Consider the following 24,645-nt stretch of genomic DNA (forward strand, 5'->3'; position numbering starts at 1 on the left):
ATTAATATTTACTATTTAGAGCTAAGATTAAAAAACATATAAACAGAAGTTTATGGCAATACAATATACAGAGCAGTAGTAATAGTCAATCATGAATATCAACACAATTTTTATGCTTCTTGAAAACCTATAGCTTCAATCCTTACTCTGTTGTGCATCGTTAAAGAGTTTTGCAATATCATTGGGATTTGTCGGTGATCCTTTATCTGGAGATAGAAATGGAGCCTGAATAGATGCTACATGAATCAGCTCAAAGTGTGAAACAATCTGCTACTGCAATGTTAGTACACAAACAAGAGAGGATTTTCATATGAACGGTCACAATTTTCAACTACCTGGAGAATATCTGCACCGTTCCCCTCAAACCTGACCAAATGATTAAATGTCCAACCAAATACAATATTAGTGATACCAAAAGATTCACTTTTGCTCCAAGTGATAAAAACAATTAACTTTTGCTCCAAATGATAAAAGCAACAGTATGGCAATTACTTAGGATTTCCTGAAAAGTCTTTGCCATTTTCATCATACCTAAAACAGGAAAAACAATAAGTTCAGCCAATCATAGTAAGAGCTCTATGATTCATTCCCATAAAGAAAAAATAAACAGCAGAAATTGTGCAATTAACATGCCAAAAAATCAGGCCAGAAGTTAAGCAAAAAGCATGTAACATTGCCCTCATCCAGTGAGTCAGTATGCGTTCACTACCAAGTCATCAATTAACATCATTCCTTCTAAAGTATCTCCTGACATGAATTTTGATCACATATAAAAATGTTTCCTACATGAAGAGGATGAGTGATGTATCGCTGGTAATCTCACGAGTTTGTTGGGACAAACTTAAACTGTCCCATTAACTTTCCAAAAATTCAGGCCAGAAGTTGAGCAGAAAGCAGGTAACATTGCCCTTATCCGGTACAAACAGTATCCATTCACGCCAACAGTAAACAATTCACATCATTCGTTCTCCAGTATTTCCTGAGAAGAATCTTGATCACGTTTTAAAATGTTTTCCTACATGAAGAGAATAAGTGATGTATAGATGGTAAATCTCATGATTTCGTATGGGACAAACTTGCTTCATACGTTCAGACATCGCATGCACACAGAGAGATGTGAAACTTTCCCTTGTGACTTGAAAAAGTTCAAAGTTCTAAAAGGGAAAAAAATGACAGTGGAGCTATTTACAAGAATTTTACCTTAACTCAAAACTATGCCTCCTCTTTCCATCCAGGATCCATTATCTCATCTCTTGTTGGCATGCATCTTGCTTAATTATTCCTTGCAAAGGACTTGCAATAATTTACTTGTTTTAAGATAGTATCCATAGATAAGAGAAATTTGTTTCAGTCTTGCCACTATGTGGATCAGATATTCAAAGAGTACGTTCTTTTTTCAAAAAATGTAAATATATCAATCAAAGTGCACTGTGGAGATCAAAAAAATCTTTAAAGTTCTCTGTTAGGAATCAGGATAATATCAACATTTTAATAAATATGTAAACACGTGTGATGGTACACCTCTGCATTCGTCAGTTTTGTGGGGTCCATTACTAGGAGTCAAAATAACTTCCAAACATTTTTTCTAAGCACCCAATATTGTAAACAAGACTATCCATTATTAAAGCACGTCGAGACTCGTAATATACACCTCTCTATTCAACTTTGTCTCTTCTCATAAAATTAACAGTGGCATCATAGGTTGATCAGAGGCTGTGACCAGCCATGCCCATGTCAGATCCAAGTGGTTCTATAGAACCTTGGAATGAGAAATTACATGAAGGCAACTCATGTTATTTTATGAAGTTATAGAAGAGGTTATCAAATATTTCAAACCTTTTTATTTTTAGGCGTTCTAAAGTTTGAAACAGAGATGTGACACAACGTTGAATTACGGCATGAAGACACCAGGTTGTACAGATCATTCCTGCGCATGGTCAACATTCAGCATAGCATAAAAGCATTTGTGAGCATGTGGTTCTAGCAGCAGCAAGAAAAATAGTTTCACATTGAACAAGTTAAATGGTGGCAGGTTAAAAAAGAAATACAAGTTGTATAAAGTTTTGAACCTTAGAAAAAATCGCATGACAGCATAAAGTTTGTCATACAGCAAACAAACAAAACTCCCAGCATGATGGCAATGGGGCAACAGGTTTTATACCTAGCAGTAACAACAATGTGAATACCCAGGCAGTGACAGAAGGTGTGATGGTGCAGCACAGGAGATCTTTTAAGATGGCAGAAGGTGTGATGGGGCTGTAAATGAGACTGGTTAAAAGCACCCTCCAGGAACAACATTGAAAGAAGACCGTCAAACAGCTCTGGAAGACAGAACACCCAGCACAGCACAGTCACCTGAAAACCAACTATACAAGACCCAAGGTTGACAGTAAAAATTTGTGTCTAGCAGCTAGCTTGCATAAGGATTTCCAACAAGTAATGGAATTATGGACCTGACAGTCATCACACAGAACCATCACAAATGAAAAGACACAAGGTTCCATAAGATGTGTGTATGTGCCTGCGTATGTGTCAATTGGGTTTACCTTGGGTGGTTAGGATTTCTTCCTGTTAACCCCTAAATTTACCCCCTTGCAAGTTTAGAGGGTCAGTGACCAGAACATTTCATCAGGCTGGAGGTTGAGAGATAAATTCAAATACAGCTTTGCTTGAGCCAGAAGATGGTTCCCATGGAGATTGGTTGCAGTATGGATTCACTGATGATATGGTTATTCAGCCAGTTTTTGCACAGATTGGAGAGAGCTACAATTTTGAGCAGTTCTACTTTTTTAGGACCTGTTACCCACCAAAAGTGGGTGATCCCATAGGAGATTTTTTTTCCTTGACATCTTTTCAGCCGGCAGCCAGCAGCCCTTGATAGCCACCAGCGTAGCCGATTCATTGTGCATCAAGTGAAATCTTTTATAGCCATCCAAACACCTTGAAGATTGGTCCACAACTGCGCTGGGGTCTTCTCAAGGGGTCCTCCAAATTTGAGCACAATCCGACAGTGGAATCCCAAGATATTGCAAGCCCTAGCTCGAGGATCATTTCTCTCCCTAGGCTGATTTGGGTTAGTGTCCTCATTTGGATCATTGCATTTCAATCCTCAAAGAAAATTTGTCCTTTGATCCTCTTCTCTTCCATAATTAGGTCAAGCCCCTCCTTGGTTGATCAACTCCATACCCTTGACCTAATTCTGGGTCCACTTGGTCCTTTGTGGTCCCGCAACTTTATAACTCTAATTTCACAAAGATCACATAAAGGCCAATTCTCCACAAGGATTCTCCAGTCTAGGAATCATCTTGACAAAATATATTCCCAAACCCTAGCCTCGAGAATCCCTTTAGCCCTTCCTAGAGAGCCCACCACCTTGCTTTTGAAGCAAGCAAGCTATCTAATTGAGCCTCTCTTGTGAATAGGCCTTGGGAATCACTTCTTATCCTTTCATAGATTCATCCTTCCTTGTGATTCCTCTTATACCGGGTCTCCTCCCATCGGTGAAACTCTGTAAAGAGCAGGGAGCCTTAGCTGAGGTGATAGTGGGCTATCGCTCCATTGTTGCCCTTGACCTAGTAGTTGCTCTATAGGATCCCTTCCTAGGACCCCTGCTAATTTGAGTGGTAACAGGCACCTAACCTATGTCCTCAAGGACAAGTGCCCTCAAACCCTAGATGATGCAAAGAAAATTGTCGTTGAAGTTGAACAAAATCTCAATGTTGCTCAAATAGACATGTTCAACTACCCTAGGACCAAAATTGAATCCAAACCTAAGCTTGAATCCCAAGATGACCCTATTATACAAGCCTTTGCCCAAAAGCTTGATAGATTCACTATTGAGAGCACACACGGGCAAAAGGCCCTCATGAATAGAAAGACAGTGGTTGAAATGAACCAAGCTTCTAGGTCAAACTTTCTTTCAAGAAACCAATTCAATAAGGACAAATCATTCCCTAGGAAAGCCACCAAGAAAGACCATACCACGTAACAAAATGTCCCTAACACCTTGCCCCAACCAACATGGTGGCATAAGGAGAATCACCTTGGTGCCCACCTTCTGAAGATCCCAAGGAGGATAATCCTTATGAAGAGGAAGACGAAGAGGAAGACCCAAAACACCTGAATGTGGTAGATGAGGCATGTGCATTCAACATCTTGCTTGGGAGAACTTACTCCCACCCTGAGCCTAGCAAAATCCAAGCTAACGTTGACCGAGTCGAGCCTATGCTAGCTATCGAAAGTAGTGGGAGATTTAAGGGCCTTCAATATTCTAGGGAAAGTAAATACCAACCCCAAGGAAGTTCTAGTATCGAAAACCTATCTCAAAGGAAGAACAATTCCTAGGGACAACTACAGAGCAAATCAAAGAAAAAAGCCAAGAAAGATGAGTTGAGCTTACCGTTGATATGGAGAATGCCTTGGGCAACGTGACTGTGTTTGTTCCCCTCAAAGAGATGTCTAAACTTCCTCCCCAAAGGAGGCAAATCAAGAAGGCTCTAGGTCTTGATGATGAGCCTAATGACCCACCCGTCATATTACAAAATATGCATATTGATAAGAAAAATAGCAGTCATGATCCATTCTTGGTATCCTTAGTAATTGACGATCTTATATTGCATGAGTATGCTTGATTCAGGGGCATCAACAAACGCCACGCCATTGAAAGTGATGCATCAATTAGAAATGGAATTACTAGTCCATATAAGAATGTTTGTGGATTTGATTCTAAGTCTATTCATGTTTATGGTCTTATCAAGGATGTTAAGGTCTCTATGGTAGCTAACAAGGATATTTTTGTGTTAATGGATATTGTCGTCATTGATGTGTTTGATGCTTGGGGGATGGTTTTGTCAAGAACATGGTCTGCTTCAATTAATGAACAATTACAAATGACTTATTATATGCCATCATCCCTGAGCCTGACGGGACCCCTTTTATCCTCCATAGTGAACCGCAGTTGCTTAAGCATTTTGAAGACCTTGAACCATTCCCTGTACCACCCTCCAACGCCCGTAGAGCCACTTCTAAAGAGACTATAAATCACAATCCTCATTATGAGATTTCGAAGCCTACCCAGCCTCTCGCTTCTCAAGAGGTTTGTCAAATTAAAAGATCAAACAATAGGTCGACCATTCCTAAGAAGCAATGGATCTTGTTGACCACTAGAGTGGCACCTGAAGAATATCTAAAGACTCCATGCCCAAGGATGTACCAAAGGATGCTTGTACCATTAGAGATCATCATATTACCATAGTTTTTTAAGTCTACTTCTTCTTCTTATCATTTTTTGTTGTACCCAGATTCCACAAGCCCTACGAGGATGATGTAAAGTGATGCTAGTATGATGAGTTTGAGTCATGTAGCAGGCCTAGGTAGCTTGGGTCCTTGTCATCGAGTATTACTCTGGGAGGTTTTTTTTCACTTGGTTAATTATCATCTCCTTACAAGGGCTTAATAATTGAGTTTTTTCGTCCAAGCATAACCCCAAAGTCGAAGTACTGTTTGATGGTGAGGCCTTGGGTGAGTCCTAGTGCCTAGAGTCATTGTATATTACCATACTAGATCACTCGTAAAGTTTCGTGGAATTTGGTTAGGTCTAGGGGGTCATTTTTAATTTTTTTTAATTTCCCACAGGGCAGAAATTGGAATAAAATTTGTATCTGAAATGAAATAAGTGATGTCTAGAGAAGTTGTATGTAGTATGAGTATTAAAAATTGCACCTCTCACCCACATTTTGAGGGGTTAAAATGTGTTCTAGACCCTCAAAATCCACTTTTTCTAAGTTTAGTGGAAAATGTGACAATAAATTAAGCCAACAATTAAATAAATGGAGAAAAATAAATATCCACAAATGCCAAATAATGTGGAAATGAGGTGGAAAATCGTGGAGTTAAAGTGAAGTCCCAAGGTGATGTGGACTCCTAAAATAAAGGAAAAGACATGTGCTCCAAGAAAATCGAATTTTTGGAGGGGACCACAAGATTCACAAAGAAAAACGCATTTATTAAGGAAGGGAATTTGAATTGATTGGATGAGTCATCTTTTTGGTGGGCTTTGACTTGGAGTTTGATTGAAGATGAGTGGAGAGTGGTCTCCTACCACTCCACTCCCATATACACTTGTCCCTCCTCAACAACGAGTTAGCTCCTCTCAAGGATTGTGTGGGCCTCTCTGGGGAATTTGAATTGCATGATGGAGCTTTGGGATTGTCATCATCACACTTGGCATTTGGTTCTTCATTGGGATCTCCACCCATTCTCCTATATAATTGAGCCTTGGGCTCTCATTTTGTATCTTTTGCAACGAGCTATTGTGCTTGGGGAAGCTCTGCTTCTATGTACTCTTGTTCTTCATTTGAATAAAAAGACTTTGGGGTTCATTCATGATTGTTATTCCATTGGAGCATGTGCTTGGTTCATTGATGGTATAATCCTCTCTACTTGTGCCTTTGAATTGTATTTCATTTGCTCATATGCTCTTATAGAATTATAGATGTATAATTATCTTACATTTACAATTGGTTCATCAATATGCTCTAGGTGTAGACTACCTCTAGTTGTTTTCATATAAATTTCTAGAGTTATCTCACCATTGTTTATTGATTTAATCCATATGAGCTAATGTGTGTTGGAAGTTTTGTAAAGGATAATTGTTGAATCAACTAGCAAGCGTGAGGGGAAGTCTTCAAGCGACCAACCAACTCTTAGCATTGTTTCAAGAAGCTCTCATTGTTATTCAAATTTCATAAGTCTAATCTTTAGAAGTATTTGTTCTTGCAGGGTTCTCTCTTACATAATTTATGCATTAGTCAAAATATTAAAAAAGAAATCCTTTATATCTTTTGATCTTGTGCTTTCATCTCTTTATCTAGCTAATCAAGAGCTTCTTATAAGCTAGACAAGTGATGGAGTCTTTTCCCATCATTTGATTTAGTTTTGTATATTATTTTGTAGCATTATCATCCACTTACATGCTCTCTTTTCACACTAACTTTGGTTTTAGTTTTGCAGCCCTAACATTCTTTCTTGTAGGTCCTCTCAAGCTTCAAGATTCATTCCAAGGAGGTCGTGGGCATTAGGAGAGTTTGTGAAGGAGGCTAGGTCGTGTATCATTTTGGAGCTTGTATTCTCTAATTGTAGAACCTCTTCATCTCTTTTTGAGGCTCCCATTCTTGAAGGGATTTCCTTCTTGTTTCAAGATCTCACATTTTAGCCCTCTAAGAAGCTCTAACCTCATTGTAACACCATAATAATAAGAAAAAAATGTTTAATTGTGGGAACATGGGTTTTACTCATGGCATCCTATCTTTCCATTTAGGGAGAAAGGCTTGTGGGTAGATTGATTGGTTAACATTTCTATTTCTTTCATTTTCACATAACATGCATGCTCTAATTGGGAAGTAACACAAATCGCATTTCATTTTCTTCAAGTTTGCTACATGCTTTAAGCTTGCACCACTTATCATTGTTGCTACAAGTTCCAAGTTTACATTTCCATTTGCAAGGCAATTTACTCTTACTTATTGCAAGCATCTCTATTATTTTAGCAAACTTTGATACATTTAGCTTGGCACTTATTTAAATAATTCATGCTTTATTGTTATGCTACATTTCCATTTTGAGTATATTGAAGCATTGTGTATTGGACAAGTCTATTTAGTATTTTCCAAAACAACTATTTACTTTCATGTCAAGCTAATCTTCTTTTCTCAAGTGTAAAGTTTTTTTGCAAAGCTATTGTGAGCATCAATCTTATCTCAATTTATTTTCAAAGCATTTGCAATTTACATTGAGAAATTTTACATGTGATTGGTTCATCATCTATCTCTAGCAACTCACAATTTTTCATGAAGCTTATGCATCTTGTGAGCAACTATACAAGTGATCTTGTAGAGCATATTTAATTAAAACAATTTCTATCTTTTACATAACACTTACAATCTCACTTGCATATCATATCAGGCATTCTAATTTAATTGCATTTTATAACCAATTTAACCTTTGATCATAAGCTTGGTTGATAGAAATCATAGGAAAAAGACTTTCTTGGAAAGTTCTTCCTATTGATATGAAATAAGGTAAAGGTGTATGACATTGCAGTTATGAAGGTGGCTTGTCCCCTTGTAGGAACGAAAGCACACGCTGGCTAGTAAGACTCAAGGGAAGGGTATCGTTAATGACACGACCGTGTCCTTGACCCCTCTTTCTTACAGTCACCTCAATTTTTACCCTTTGGTAAGAGCTCAAGAGGAAGATCTTTCACCTAGAATAGGGATTTAGATTAAAAGTAACCAAGATAATTGCATCCAATTTTAGTTTAGGTGCATTTCATATTAACACATCTCATTGTTTTACTTACAGATAATCATTACACTTTTCATTTATGAATATGTGTTGAATTGGATACTTTGGGCAAGTATTATCTCATTGTGCAAGTAGAATATTAATTGGTTTCCTTTGCAAGATATTTTTTCCTTGTATGCTTTGGATTAATAAGTGATCATATATCTTGAAAGATTTTTAATATCTTGCATTGATTTTGCTAACATCTTTTGTTTCATTTTCAGGGTTACTTGTTTTATTTTGAGCAAGTATCATTCATTTTGAGCAATATTTTGAGGGCACTAGTTTTACATATGCTTATTATTATCTCATGTATTGATGGTTAAGGAAGTTGATTTTAGCTCATATTGCTCATTATATTTGTTTGTAATCTCAAAAAGGTAATCCATTTCATTCTAACATCTCCTAGAAACCTCACATCTTTTAACTTAGTTTTCCATTTAGGGACAACCCCCCTTAGCGAACCTAGAAGATAGCTTAAACAGAGAGAGTCGGTAATAGGTGACAGTGCCTTCTCTTAGTTCTTGCCACCAACCACACCTTGTGGGGTTAAAGGCTTTTCTCACTAACGGGGAGGTGTAGGCGGCAAGCGATAACAGGTCCCAAACCAAAGAAGGACTACCAAGAAGGTGATCACGTTTTGGTTCATAAGGACCTCATTCTGTCCAAATCCATGGAAAAGTGGGTGTAGGCTACTTATATATTGCTAAACTTGATGGTGAACTTTTACCCTCCCCGATGAAAGGGAGTCGCCTCACCCTCTTTGATAGGAATTGGCATACGCATGTGCATGGTAGTGTAGGTGCATTGCATATTGTGTGAGCATCACTAATCAAATTCATATCATGTTTTATGTAGATTTGATTCCACTTAGAATAGATTTTATTTTCTGTACGGATTTATACTCTTGTATAAAACATGGATCATTCCCTACACCCAATGCACATGCTACCAAACAAGTTTGTTGCAATGTGCAGGTTACAGGTCTGCAATCCCAAGGATTGCTTGAGTTCTCATGAACTTCTCGTTCGAGTACATGGATCATGCGCTCTACAGTGAGCTCATGTCCCAAATGGTGCCAAATGTTAGCCACCAAAAGTGGGTGACCCCATAGGAGAAATTTTTCTCCCATCATCTCTTCCAACTGGCTAGCCAGCAACCTCTGTAACCACCACTAGTCAAAGACGACGTGCCATTCATATCTTCGCCACTTGCATCATTCATATGTCTTCTCACCCACCTCGCGGGAGCACATGAATGGAGGTGGGCTTCCGATCTAAAGGTACTTCATTGATTATGCAATCGGGTGCTTATGCTTGTTTGTATTTGGGCTTTTGGCATGGATTATGGGGTTACCAAGAAGAAGGGTGGGTTTTGGTTGTGATCTTGTTCCCTCGCCTTAAATGGGGGGTTAATCTTTGATCCTAGTCCAATGATACCTCCCCTAATGGCCTAATGGGTATAGGAGGGGCACTACTTGGGAAGCCCTGATTGAGATAGTGTGTTCCATCTATCCCTATTCCATACTTACCACTTTCCATCTTACATTACATGTCGTATATTCCAACTCCATTCTTCAGGTTCAACTGACCATTGGTGCTCTGGGATATGGCACCCATACATCCTCATACTTGGGTACGGCCCCGAAACTTGGCCCTGGGAGGTTGATGCAACTAAACGAAAAGGAAAAAGCAAATAATGGCCACAAAAGAAAATCAAAGAATATCAAAATGCAAAAGATGGTCGGGACATGCACATTAGCACATTAGCAAAAGCCTAGCATGAGCTCTACCTAACCTCTTCTGGCCATCACTCGGTTCCTGAGCACATGTTGCTTTTTCACATCATGGAAAAGGAACCCTTGCATGTCCCAACCCCTGATGGGCAATGAGTTGCCTCATCACTAAGGGGGTAATAACTGTTATATATTATACAAAGCAAGCTCTAACCCTTTGAGCTACGAGCAATAATATAAAGAAAAATCAAGAAAAAGTAAAAGGCACACAAGAAGGGTGGAAAAGCAAAAGTCGAGTTGGTAACTCATGCATCCATGATTGCTCTGTCCTCACATCTATACACTAAGGATGTGGATCCCCACCATGTTGGTCCCTTTGACCATGGCACGCGGCCATCAAGTCTTCTCCCTTCCATTACCATCATTATTCATATGACACTATTAGCTGAAGGGTGGACAGATGAAATGTCACTTCCCCTTGGGGGATGGAAACACCCAATAGGGTTGTCCGTTAGCCACTCCCACCTAGAGAGGTTACATAATTACAAGTTCAAAACCCCAAAATTTGGAAGGGAATCCTTGTTTGGAGTGTCAAAGAGCCCATTACTTTCAAGTTCGATCCACTTAGATGCAAAAATGATTATTGTGCTTGATTATTTGTTGCTTTCACTAGACTTTGTGATATGATCATTAGGTGGTTCCATAACAGGGGCCTGGCCACCTTAACTAGTACCAGGATCACAGAGAAGCATATTGACACTCACAGGTGGTGTGTTGAAAGCCATGGGGCTCCAAGCAGCAACAGAGCATCATATACACCCTTGGGCGCCTCCAGCACCCACACCATTCTGGCACTTTGCCTTGCATTTGATGTTTTTCGAGATGATGCAGCTGAACCCAGCTTGCCCCTAGTTGTCCTTAACACTTCACGAGGGAGAGCAGCAGATTCAGGTCCCAAATAAGGATGGTTTCATCCCTTAAGACATGGGAGGGGGCTAGCACGACCTTGGAAGCCCTCAACGTTGGAGTAGAGACAGGCACTATGGCCACATTTTTGTAAAAATTCCTACACTGAAGGAACCCCTACTGCAGCAAACCTGAATCTACTTCACCTACTTGATTTTTAAATTACATTCATCAAGTTATTCTTCTAAATATTGAAGCAAATTACTTATGTAGCCTACACTAATTAAATATTTGATCTCATAAAACAGAAAACACAGCAAAGAACAAAATAAATAGGGGACACAACAATCCCCGGAAAAACCCAATGCAGGAAAACCAATGCAACAGTTTTGAGGGTTTATTATTATGCAAGTGAAATATCTATATAGAAATCTAGGATGCTCATCTAGCAATCATTTACAGAGAAAATACAGGTGGAAAATCTGAGTGAGTTTTACCTCACTTCACCCGGCAAAATCCATCTGATCCGGCAACAAGACTGGCTAACCACGGCTACTTATGCGTTGGCCCTGCATAGCCCTACGTCAGCCTTTCAGGCTCTGCGTCAGCCCTGCATTAGCTCTTCTACCCGTATGCGTCAGCTATCACAGCTGTTCCGGCAGTCTCGTCTTCTGCGTGACAGTCAGCTTTCCCATCTGCACTGGCCCTTCTGGCTCTACATCAAGGCTGCGTGGGCCCAGGCTAGCCCAGCGTCAGCTCTCCCAGCTACTGCGCCACCTCCACAAGCTCTCTCTGCCTCTCTATTAGTATTCTCCCGGATTCTCTCTGCCCCTCTGCTACTGAATGATCACTTAGTTTGAATTTCTCAGCTTCCTAGCCCTAGAAATCAAACTCCAAATCAATTCATTCTCTCCATGTGTGTTTCCAAATGAACCCCAAGCCTCCATTTTATACTTTTCTTGTTGAGTCTTCAACGGTTGAGATTAAGTCTCTAATCAACGGCTAAGATTAAAACATGACTTGATCCTCCTTCTAGATCATTCTCACCCATATTTTGATTAATACCCATTAATATTTTAATTTCCTAAGTTTAGACTTAGGAATTCCATTAAAAATATTAATTATTTTAATAAAATACAATCCGAGTGGAATTTCACCAAACGGTTTCTGGGTTCTTTAGAACTCATGTGCCTTAGCCTCTCCACCAATTTTCAAGGCTAGAGCACTTCCGATGCTACCAAAAACTAACACTCCCTCTTAGCAAGGAAAGTGCTCTAGCAACAATGTCCACCTGCATGTTGCTCTGTTTCTGAAGCATCTCCTTTCTACACTATTGCTGCCACCAACACTGTGTTGTTGTTGCTACTGTATGGCTGCCCATGACACTGCCATTGCCACTACTACATCTATACTACAGCGCCCTCTCAAACGCTGCATCTGCTATGCTACTAGCACTGCATCTGTATTGCAACTCAGCTGCTGAGAGAAGCAACTGAAAAACATCCAAAATAAACTGAACTTAACTGTGTTCAGCATAATACAATGAATGTTGGAATCTGACTGCTATTGACCCTCTGAATCTTCTGCACTCCTGTTGACTTTTGCACTGTGCCAACTGCACTGCAGCCAACCTTGCGTTGATCAGTCTCTGGTCCCAAGCTACTGCATTTGTCCTCCAAACAATCCACTGCATCATCTGACACTAAGTCCATCTCGCTAGCAAGGAATTGATCCAAGAGGTGGACTCCTCAAGGATCCTGCCCACATGTAGTCCTCCCGACGACAGCTCAATATCGCCCCATCTCCCTCTTGGAGATGCATGGGCACTCATGGCATACTCATCCTCGTCTATCTTCACGACTGCAACCTTTGGATCATGCTTCTCGTCCTTATCCTTTTGCTTCAAAGGACACTGAGATGCAAAGTGACCCATCTCGCCACATCTGAAACATTTCACCTTTGAAATGTCCTTCTTCTGCTTTTATTTTTGTTGTCCCTTCGATGTTAGAGCTGCGTTTTCCTCCTCCTCCTTTGTCTTTGTGCCACTCCCACTGCTGCCATTGAGGTTGACCTTTATTAGGTCCCTCCTTAACTCCTCCTGTTGAAGAGCTGCCCACATCTCCTCCCATGAAAGTAGTTTTTCCCTGCCCAATATGCTTTGGAGGAAAACTTGCCATTCATCTAAGACTCCTTCCAAGGCTATCCTCACTATCGCAGTTGGCTGAGGAGTGGACCCCACTGCAACAAGTTGGTCTCTGGCGTCCTTTAGACGTTGAAGATAGAGGTTCACCCCTTCACCTTTCTGCATCAGAGTATGCTACAACTTCTGCTCTAAATACATCTTCCGCTCTTCGGAAGAGCCTTCATATAGTGACGACAAGGCTTCCCGCATCTCTCGGGTTGTATCCTTGCCCTGCAAGTGTGAGACCACGTGATCTCGAACTCCATTGAGAATGAGCCTCTTTGCCTTCCCCTACTCAGCCTTGTACTTCTTCTTTTGATTGTTGTCAACAAGAACATCTACAACACTTTTGACGTAGGCCTCGAGATCATATTCCTCCAAAACAACTAAGATTTTGGTCTTCCATATGACATAGTTGGAGGCTCCGTCCAACTTGTCCTGATCTCTGAGCCCATGCGATGCCATCTCACCCAACTGTCGAACTGACTCCTCTAGTCACTGCTTAGCACTGCTCAGTTGCTCAGCAAGTGAGAAATTCGAACTTTCTGGTAGAAAGTTCTCTGAGGAGAAAATTCCCCTTCTACGTGTCTTCGTTCTTTTCCAGCAGATTTCTGCCTCGGCAGAAACTGCGCCCTTCAAGCACTGCACTGAGGCTCTGTGTCACTCCCTCTGCCTCTGCAAACTCACGAACTGGAAATCGTACCTCTCTGTCGTCTCACTCAGAGAGAGATTTCCTCGAATATCCTTCCCGGCAAGGACTGCGCAATCCCTTCAAGGGGATTCAAATTGTTGCTAAGTGCAACTTTCAGCCTCATTGCTCAGCACTGGATCTACTCTTCCTATTTCAAAATCAACACTTTGATACCATGTGAAAATTCCTACACTGAAGGAACCCCTACTGCAGCAAATCTGAATCTACTTCATCTACTTGTTTTTTAAATTACATTCATCAAGTCATTCTTCTGAATATTGAAGCAAATTACTTCTGCAACCTACAGTAATTAAATATTTGATCTCATGAAACATAAAACAAAGCAAAAAACAAGATACATAGGACACACTTATTTTTGGACACAACAGCCCCCGGAAAAACCAATGCGGGAAAATCGGTGCAGTAATTTTGAGGGTTTATTATTATGCAGGAGAAATATCTGAATACAAATCTAGGATGCTCATCTAACAATCCTTTATAGAGAAAATACTGGCGGAAAATCTGAGTGAGTTTTACCTCACTTCACCCGGTAGAATTTTGTCTGATCCGGCAACAAGACTAGCTAACCCCAGCTACTTCTGCATTGGCCCTGCGTCAGCGCTTCTGCCCTTCTGCGTCAGCTATCCCGGCTATTCCAACAGTTCTGAATTTTGCGTGACAAGCAGCTTTCCCCTCTGCGTTGGCCCTTTTGGCTCCGCGTCAAGGCTGCATGGGCCCAGACTAGCCCAGCGTCAGCTCTCCAACTACTACGCTGCCTCTACAAGCTCTCTCTACCTCTCTGTCAGTATTCTCCGGAAAGTCCTCCCGGATTCTCTCTGCCCCTCTGTTGCTAAATGATCACTTAGTTCGAATTTCTCAGCTTCCTAGACCCAGAAATCGAACTCCAGATCAATTCGTTCTCTCCGTGTGTTTCCAAATGAACCCCAAGCCTCCATTTTATACTTTTCTTGTCGAGTCTTCAACGGCCGAGATCAAGTCTCTAATCAATGGCTAAGATTAAAACATGACTTGATCTGCCTTCTAGATCAATCTCACCCATATTTTCATTAATACCCATTAATATTTAATTTTCCTAAGTTTAGACATAGGAACTCCATTAAAAATATTAATTATTTTAATAAAATACAATCTAGGTAGAATTTCACCAAACAGTTTCTGGGTTCTTTGGAACTCATGTGCCTTAGCCTCTCCACCAATTTTCAAGGCTAGAGCACTTCCGATGCTACCAAAAACAAACAATTTTGACCCCCAAGATGCAATTTGGGGCCCAAATTGAGATTTTGACAAAGACCTAAAGGCCAGCCCTTAGGAGATGATTTTAGAGGGCTTCTACACATCACTTAGCACCCAAAGCCTTCAACGCTTGCCCTAGGAGGGCTCACGCATGGATGACATCATCATTATCTACCCCACTGCTCACATGTGTGCAAATTTATGTATTTTGTCTTGGCTAGTAGGTCAGTGTGTGAAATAACTTGTGATATTATTTTAATGTTTAGGGCACTTTTAGACTAAAATAGGCATTTGAACTACTCATATAAATAGAGGAGAGATTCGCTTGTATCAAATCATTGTACACACTTGGAATTTCGGCCTCTTATTTAATTTGACCATCTTGCCTTGTGGAGCAAATCAGATCTATGAATGCACTTTGATATTTGGAACAAATCATTCGTCTTTGGAGCTATTGTCTTGGATCAATGCATGGAATTTCATGGCATGTTATCTTATTATTTTCTTTATGTCTAATGTATGGAATGTTATGAATCTAGGGTTTACTATTGTGCCCTAATTTGTTCAAAATCTATTGGATGGTATCTAGATGTCAATATTTGCATGCATTACTCATGAATAACAAGTGAATAAATATCCTAGTGGTGAACTTTAATTAGCTCTCCCATAAATCTCCTTGATCCATTACATAGGTAATTGTTAGGGTTTAGGTGCTAGGGCATCAAGAATTCTTCCTCCTTGGCAACTATTTGTCATCCAATCAAACTCCATAGACTCCATTCTCCCAAGGAACAAGGTGTTGGCCTCCTTGTTGGTGATCAAACTCATAAACTTTACCTTTCTTTCTCTAAACCTAATTCTGGCTCCTTCAAGGCTAAGCTCTCAAACTAGGGCTTGTTGCAAATTCCTAGGCAAGGTGAATTTTTGGTGTTGGAGAGTCTAAACGCCAAGAGGATAGTGGTTGAAACAAAATCATTCCCTTTTGGTAGGCATTCACTTCAATTTCAACCATAAATTTCTTTTCCCTAGTTGTTTGCCCTAGGGTAAACCCTAGTTTGGTGTTGCTTCAACTTAAGGGTTTATTTGAGGGTTTCATGTGCCTTTGTTTTGTTAAAAATCATTGTTGGAAACCCTTTGCAATCACCTTGACTTTGGGCCATCCCAACTCTCAACCCACTAATCAAACACTAGGTCTTGTGTGCATAAACTTGATCTCTCCAAGGAAAGCGAACCGCCCCAACTCTTTTGGAACCTTGTACTAAGTCGAGCCTTTCCCTTCAAAGTCTCTTAGTCACCTTGTACCATATACCTAGAATAACTATTAGGTGCCCTGTTCATATATGGGGACTCCCCCCATAAGTGAAAATTTGTAAAGACCACGGGGTTTTGGTTGTGGTGACAGTGGGCCACTACCCCATTGTTGTCCCTTGGTCTACTATTGGCCTTGTAGTGTACCCCTCCAAATCCTACTAGATTTTGCAGCAACAAGCCAATTTTAGTTAATCCAAAACACTTCAATGCTTATATAATATCAATCACAACAGCGACATAAATGTACACCAAATATATATATATATATAAGATATTTATTTTATTATTAAATGATCTAGTAGGCATCAACCTACTATTAAATTGAGTTTTTGGACCAACCAAAAGGAGGTACCAATGCCCTTAAACGTTTTACTGGCACCAAGTAGGAGGAGACACCAGTCTCCTAAGAAATACAAGCACCAACCTAAAATGCTTAGCTAAATCCTTTCTTTATATCTTCAGCTTAGCTTTGTGTTGCTCCTTTGTTCTGCACATCACTCCCTATTTTGTATCTTCAACTCGATTTCATCTGCAGTCCTTGTATGTTGCTCCTTTGTTCTACATTTACAAACTTTGATCTTTTGGAGGCCACTCTATTCTTCTTATTCAGCACTCATACAGCATCCAAGCATATCAACTTTATAGACTTCACAATGTTGATCGCATCCAAATTGAACAACTTCACACATCTTCCATAGACTTCATTTTTTAAACTTATTTCGCACTTCACACAACAAAATCACCACAAGCGATTAGGAACAACCAAAATTGCTTCTATTTTCGATCAATCGAACCATGCAACTTCCAAACTTCTCTGGCTTATTTATACTAAACCAAATCAACCAAGCATAGTTGGGTCAACACTCCATTGAAAATCAATCAAACAACCTATATTATTTTTTTACTTTTCCTGTTGGAAATCTAATCCCAATGACTCGAATATATTTTCTTTCCATGGCCCCTTGGTCCCCTTAGGGTTAACTTTAGATCCACAAAACCTTATCATATGACCATCTTCAACATTTCTCCAGCAAATCCATATCCGATCAACTAACTTTTTTTTCCTAAAAAGCCACATCCAACCTCATTTAACTAAGTCGCTACTCTCAGATGTGCAATGTATCCGAATAGCTCTGGGGATCTAGGGATCTAGTCCCCTCTTCCTTTTTCTTTTTGTACCATACTCGGATTGGTTCATAGCCCAAACAACTCTTTAAACAATGACATGGGTTTCACAAGTATTTTCTGGAAATTTGCACCAAGGCGTTGATCCAGAAATCCAGTCTCCAACCTCACTCAAACTAAGCCATAGTGATTGCATGCCTCAACCCCCAAAAACCTAGATGGGCCAGATTCCTTTTGGAGCTGGGCACAAGGTCCACCTTCACCTCAATAATTGTGCCAAGTCATTGATCCAAAGATCTAGGATCCAAACCATTCTTAACCTGCCAAAACACTTGCGTTGCTCTATCCGCAAGCCACCAGATGCCTGGATCATTAAGCATACCCTAGATGTTGGATGCTCGAATGACTCTTCGCACTCCCAAATAGACAACAAAGGTCCCCACTGCTAATTTGCTACAATTGCTTTATTCTTTGCCATTTTTGGCCAAAACGAAATACAAAGGAAACCTTTGCCAAACCAATCCTTGGCGTGAATCCTAAGATTTCAGGAGCTTCCATGTTGAAACTTCAAGAACCAATCAAAACTTGCCATGTGGTTCTCTTTCCACATCATCCCTACCATGTCACTACCATGTCATCTACCAAGTTAGCGCACTGCCACTTGTCATTCTCAAACGTGTCATCTACCACCTGTCCAATTCGCCGCCTAAAAGAGTCGAAATGAGTGCCACGTGTCCTCAACTCCTACCATGTCAGTTGGGGTCCACTTGTTGGCTAAAGCAAGGGAATCCATATTCAGCACTTTGTTATGGTGTTATTTTGGTGACCCCCAGATATCCAGATGCTCAGATGCAAACAACCTATCCAAATGTATCTGGGATCCGATTATTGAGCCAATGTTGGAAATTAGATTATACTGAGAGGGTGGGTGAATTAGTATAATGACCAATTTTAATTAATCCAAAACACTTCAATGCATATATAACATCAATCTCAGTAGCGACATAAACGTACACCAAATATATATAAGAAATTTCTTTTATTATTCAATGATCTTGTAGGCATCAAGCTACTATTACATTGATTTTCTAGCACCAAACCCCTGAAATGTTTTACTCGCACCAACCAAGAGGAGACACCATTCTCCTAAGAAATACAAGCACTAACCTGAAATGCTTAATTGAATCCTTTCTTTATATCTTTAGCTTTGTTTTGTGTTGCTCCTTTGTTTTACACGTCACTCCCTGTTATGTATCTTCAACTCGATTTTATCCACAGTGCTTATATGTTGCTCCTATGTTTTGCATTTACAAACTCTGATCTTTTGGAGGCCACACTTTGTTCTTCTTATTCAGCACTCAGACAACATCCCAACATGTCAACTTTACAAACTTCACAATATTGATCGCATCCAAATTGAACAGTGTCACGCGCCTTCCATAAACTTCATTTTTCACACTTATTTCGCATTTCACACAACAGAACCACCACCAGCGATTACGCACAGCCTAAATCACTTATGTTTTCAATCGATCGAATCACATAACTTCCAAACTTCTCTAGCTTATTTATACTAAACCAAATCAACCAACCATGGTTGGACCAACACTCCATTGAAAATCAATCAAACAACCTATATTATTCTTTTATTTTTCTTGTTAGAAATGCGGTCCAGATGACCCAAATATATTTTCTTTCCATGGACCCTTGGTCCCCACAGACTTAACTTTAGATCCACGAAACCATACAATATGACCATCTTCAACATTCCTCTAACAAATTTGTATCTAGTCAACTAACTGTTTACCTGAAAATCTATATCTAGCCTCGTTTAACTAAGTCGCTACTCTCAGATGTGTAATGTATCCTAATAGCTTCATGGATCTGAGGATTCAATCCCCTCGTCCTTTTTTTGTCTATACCATACCTAGATTGCTTCACGACCCAAATAACTCTCTAAACAGTGATGTGGGGCCCACAAGCATTTTCGTGAAATTTGCGCTAAGGCATTGATCCAAAAACCCAGTCTTCGACCCCATTCCAACTGCCCCAGAGCGACTGCATGCCTCGGCCCCTAGATGCCCAGATTTCTTTTGGAGCTTGGCGCAAGTTCCAACTATAACTCAATAGTTGTGCCAAGTACTTGATTCAAAGATCCGTGATCCAGACTGTTCTTAACCTGCCAAAACACTTGTGTTAATCTATCCTCGGACCACCAAATGCCCAGATGACTCAACATACCCCAAATGACGGATGTTAGAATGACTCTTCGTGCTCCCGAATAGATAGCTAAGGGGAACTACTAATTGGGCACAATTGCTTTATTCTTTGCCATTTTTGGCCAAAACGAAATATAAAGAAACCTTCACCAAACCAATCCCTGGAATGAATCCCAAGACTTCAAGAGATGCCACATCAAAAACTCCAAGAACCAATCAGAACTCGCCACATGGTTCTCTTACCACATCATCTACCAAGTTAGCACACTACCACGTGTCATCTACCACCTCTCCAATTAGCCACCTAAAAGAGCCAAAAATGAGTGCCACATGTCATTAACTACGACTACAATGTCAACAACTGCGACCTGGTGCCACATGCCATCCCACCTATATTGCCATGTCAGTTGGGGTCCACTTGTTAGCTAAAGAAAGGAAATTTGGATCCAGGTCTTTGTTATGGTGCTACTTTGGTGCACCCCTAGATATTCGGATGTTAGGATGCAAACAACTTGTCTGAATGTATCTAGTATCAGGTTGTTGAGCCCGAATGCCCAGATATGCTAAAAAGGTCCAAATGACTATAAGATGACTGCTTCACTCCAACTTCATTTTTATCTTGAATCCTGTGGAGTTAGAGGAAGTGCCATATACCATTGGAAAGGTCCAAAACAAGATACTCAATTATACAATTTTCATTCTCATTTGGACTAAAGAAGAAATGCCTCCAAAGATGCACTACCCAAACTGCAACCTTGACAACATGCTATTCACATTGATAGTGTGTAATTTTTTCTTGACTCAATGCAAGGGCTTTCAGTTTCAATAAGTTTTATCAATGTTTAATGCATATAAATCTGAACTTATAAATGAAAACACATGAAATCAATTACTTCAAATACATAGCAGAAACTAGGGCAGGAAAACACATTAAATGGTAGTTTTTTTTAGGCTCACTTACTGATGGATAAATATTTGCATTTTTTGTATCTTTGTTATTGTTATAATCATTTGATTAGATGGTGATGCCACACAACATATTGCCATATAATATACATAAATGATATAATAAATAGTAGTCTATAATATACAATATGTTATCACAAAGACTAGGTACTTTAATATATAACATTTTACACACTCATGTCTATAATACATATCGGGTGCCACATATGCCTGTCTATAATACACATCAAGTGCCAAATTAGATTTACATATTTACTACAATGTAATGGGCCAAAAGGACCTTAATATAATGATGTATTTGACAATGGATATTTTGGGCAAGGGGATTTGAGGCTTCCCCTATTACATGCACTTCTTTATTGTAAAAATACTTTCATTGCATTTACTACGCATCCTATGCACTAGAAGGCCTTTGTAGACCTTGAATAGCCTACGCTCCAACCATCTAAATTAGATTTACATCAGTAAGTATTGCTACACCCTCGTACCTAGGTTAACTAGAGGATATTTTTCTTCAATGATCCAAACTGCAAACAGTGGTCCCACTGATGAATTTCAAAATTCTCCATAGATAGTAGCCCACAAATGCCTCATATATCATGCTTATGTCACTCATTTGATGATGACAAATCCAACAGACATAAGGTATGTTACCACTCAAACTAGCACCCCTTGCAAAAGTCTTGACCACGGTGCTATGAGGGTAAGCACACTTGGGAAGCGTACCATTGTCATCTTCGCACAGTTTTCCCTTCACTTTAGGCCAATTCCTGGAAGCCATGACGGGTATCCCAATCTGTGAAACGAACTTGTAGGTATATCATTGTAAGAACTAAATAATTCACTTCACCAACAAAAACCTATTTTTCATTTTCATCCTTTTACTTAAATTTTTAACATTACCATGAAATGACTCAGGATGTTTGAGAGTGGTTCCAGCCTCATTGGATTTCATATGGAGAAAATAGAATTTCATATCCTATTCAAAATTCAGCAGACTTAAGAGTTTTCAGGAATTCAGGATCAATGGGATTGTGGCATTTCATTAGATTATATCAAGTATGAAGGTATGCGATTAGCATTTAATCAAGAGCACTAAGCCCTATATGTACCCTAGTGTTGGCGGTGTTAATTGTTGAACTCCTTTGTCACGCGGCATGCCCTTAGCAAAAAATTACCTTTCAATCAAGTCAAAATCATCGATCAAGTATGTTAAGCTTTTTCTACCATATTTTAAGTCTTGAATTAGGTAGTTTGATCAAAATTGGGCAATGTTGACTAATATCCCTAGACAATCGAGGTAGAGGCAAAGGCTAGACAAGAGGAGAAGAATCTAGATTCTAGATGGTTGATGCATCTAAATGGTTGATGCTCGAATAATTAATCATTAATGTACAATGGATGTTATATCTATCTTGATTTATGCAAAAATATGCATGTTTTCATGTCTTCTACAATTAATTTGCTATTTGGGATGTTTGTTTTGAGTATAAATGCAAAAAAATATAAATATAAATATATATAGCAGACGCTTCACTTCCTAGATTTTTGGAAAATGACGCTTCTGCATCCCCGCTTCCAAAAACGCTTCCGCTTCGCCCCCGCTTCGTACAACATTGAGATAGACCAATGCCAATCAAGTGATAAAATGCATTAAATTTATTCAATGAAGAATTAGGGCATCAATCACCACCTACTAATGGAAGTTAGAAGTTATTTGATAAGTGTCGAAATCTGTAATATGATATGCTACAACAGAAATGTAAATCTTTAATCAGCACAATAATTTCACACTTTAAGCTAGTGAAATATACCTTTTACCGTACAAGAGCAAGATATTATTGCACAAATCAATGACAAATGATATTCTAAGATTACCTCCTGATTATATGTTGTAAACTGGACAAGCTTGCTGCTATCCAAGCTTTCTAGAATCTGATTTATAACAAAAAAATGCACAAAATTGTAGGTTTTGGATTTTTAATAGGGAAAAGACATCCAAAAATGCTTTAGAGCGCTTTCAATGTTGGATCTTGGATGCCTTGTCCAAGTCAATGAAATACACATATAAAAAAATCCTAGCAATGATAAAATACAGATTCTAATGATAAGAAAATATGGAATTAGCACAGACTTGTATAAAGAGGGTGTGAATCCCTAGGGTTTCACCCAAGATTCTCCAAATTAAAAATATGAGCAATTTAATTCACTATGGAGACAAATTTCACCATTATAATGTGTTAAAGTAAACTTGAATAACAATCCAACAATGAATAAACAATCAAGGGGTTCTGATTTACGGTTTCTATAGCTGCTGTTGTGCGCGCGCGCGCACCTGAGCCCGCCATCGAACCCGCTTGCTTCTGCTCGAACGATCAGCCTCATGGATCCCCCGGATCCACCTGGTGGGGATCCAGAACTGCAACAAGCTTTCTCCAAACTGATTCAATCTCTACCACAGCAAAGACCAAGGCCAACTGCAACCAAGTTTGTGAAGAAACTAGATGTTCTACAGGAAGTACATTTGCCTCCGACTATCCCTCGCATGGCAGCCATCTCCTTAGCAGAGAAAGGCTTGATCGGGCAATTTACAGGACTATGGCCCTCGCCCAAAACAGTGCAAAGGTGGGTTGAACGAAACTGGGCAGACAAGACTCAAGGGAAAATATCCATCAGATTCTGTGGCAGAGGTTATTTTACCTTCCATTTTGAAACTAAGGAAGACAAGGACCTAATCTTCAGGAACGGGCCTTACTTCATGGATTCCAGGGGTCTCTATCTCAACAAATGGACCCCGGACTTCGATCCAGAGCTAGACATTCCAAGCGCAGTGCCAGTCTGGGTCAGACTGCCCCATCTCCCTCTTCACTGCTGGGGCGATGATTCGGTCAAAGCAATAGGAAACGCGGTCGGAAAATACATAGATCGCAGCGAACCCAAGGACAACATGCAGGCCTGTGCGCGGATTTGTGTTGAAGTTGACCTGGGGCGTGGACTACCGGAAGCAATCAAACTGAAAGTAGACGAGTGGTGCCATATTCAGCAGCTGGACTACGAACAGATACCCTTCAAATGCAAGGTATGTCACGAATATGGACATTTTGCAAATAGATGCCCTAAAATTATAAATGTAGGATCAGAAGAGCAAGAAGGGCAATGGGAATCTGTTAAAAGAAAAAAATCATCTCCACCACTGAAACCTTCGGAATCTGAAGCCCCTGGGGCTTCCCTCCAGCAACCCATCCAGCCTCATTCATCCCTCCAGCACCCTTCCTCGTCCTCTCAGCAATCCCCACCTCATCACCCCTCCTCACCCCCCCGACCTTCAGATCCTTCCATTCCACCTTCCTCCAACCCCTTTGCGGCCCTCTCTGAGGAAGAAACTGAGCAGGATCCTTCCCCATCTGACCCACATCTTCATCCCTCCCCCCCTCATATCTCCCAGCCCTCCCCTGATACCCCCTCCGCTAGGATCACCAGAAGCTCATCGAAGGATCATGGGGCGCCCAACGATATACCCAAAAAACACGGGCCTGGCAGAAAGTCGGCTAAACAGCAGAGAGAAGAAAGTGCACAGAAGGATATTGCCATGGGATCTCAGGCTCCTATAGAATCCTTCATTCTGGGACATTCGGATAAAGAAAACAATAACAAAGGTAAAGAGAGGCGAGCACCTCTCCATACTACAGGTAAATCATGATGAAATTGCTATCCTGGAACAGTAGGGGATTAGGGCACCCCTCCAAGATAGCAGCCCTTAAGGAATTAATTCGAAGTGAAAAGCCTGAAATCATCCTAATTCAGGAGACAAAGCAAGATCAAACCGAAATCAACAGAATCATTAATCAGCAAAAGCTTTACAGTGGTTGTGCCAGTGAAGCAAGAGGAGCCTCGGGTGGCATCCTAACAATGT

The 24,645-nt window shown here is 40.1% G+C and overlaps 1 protein-coding gene across 2 annotated transcripts in view; it reads right to left on the reverse strand.

Annotated features, from left to right (window-relative positions):
- The window catches only part of LOC149260315 (uncharacterized), a 350,342-nt gene that overhangs the window by 305,293 nt on the left and 20,404 nt on the right, over positions 1–24,645 (reverse strand). The window contains exons 2-4 of one of the 2 annotated variants that reach the window (XM_089420214.1): positions 493–531; positions 336–366; positions 147–225 (exon numbers count right to left, since the gene is read on the reverse strand). In XM_089420214.1, the coding sequence (XP_089276340.1) occupies positions 147–225; positions 336–366; positions 493–531 (149 nt within the window). The remainder of the gene's footprint in view (positions 1–146; positions 226–335; positions 367–492; positions 532–24,645) is intronic. The other variant, XM_089420223.1, reaches the window with a different exon arrangement.

The sequence above is a fragment of the Pinus tabuliformis genome, chromosome 6, assembly GCF_031772625.1.
Source record: "Pinus tabuliformis cultivar Carrire ecotype Pingquan chromosome 6, CPIR1, whole genome shotgun sequence".
NCBI lineage: Eukaryota > Viridiplantae > Streptophyta > Pinopsida > Pinales > Pinaceae > Pinus > Pinus tabuliformis.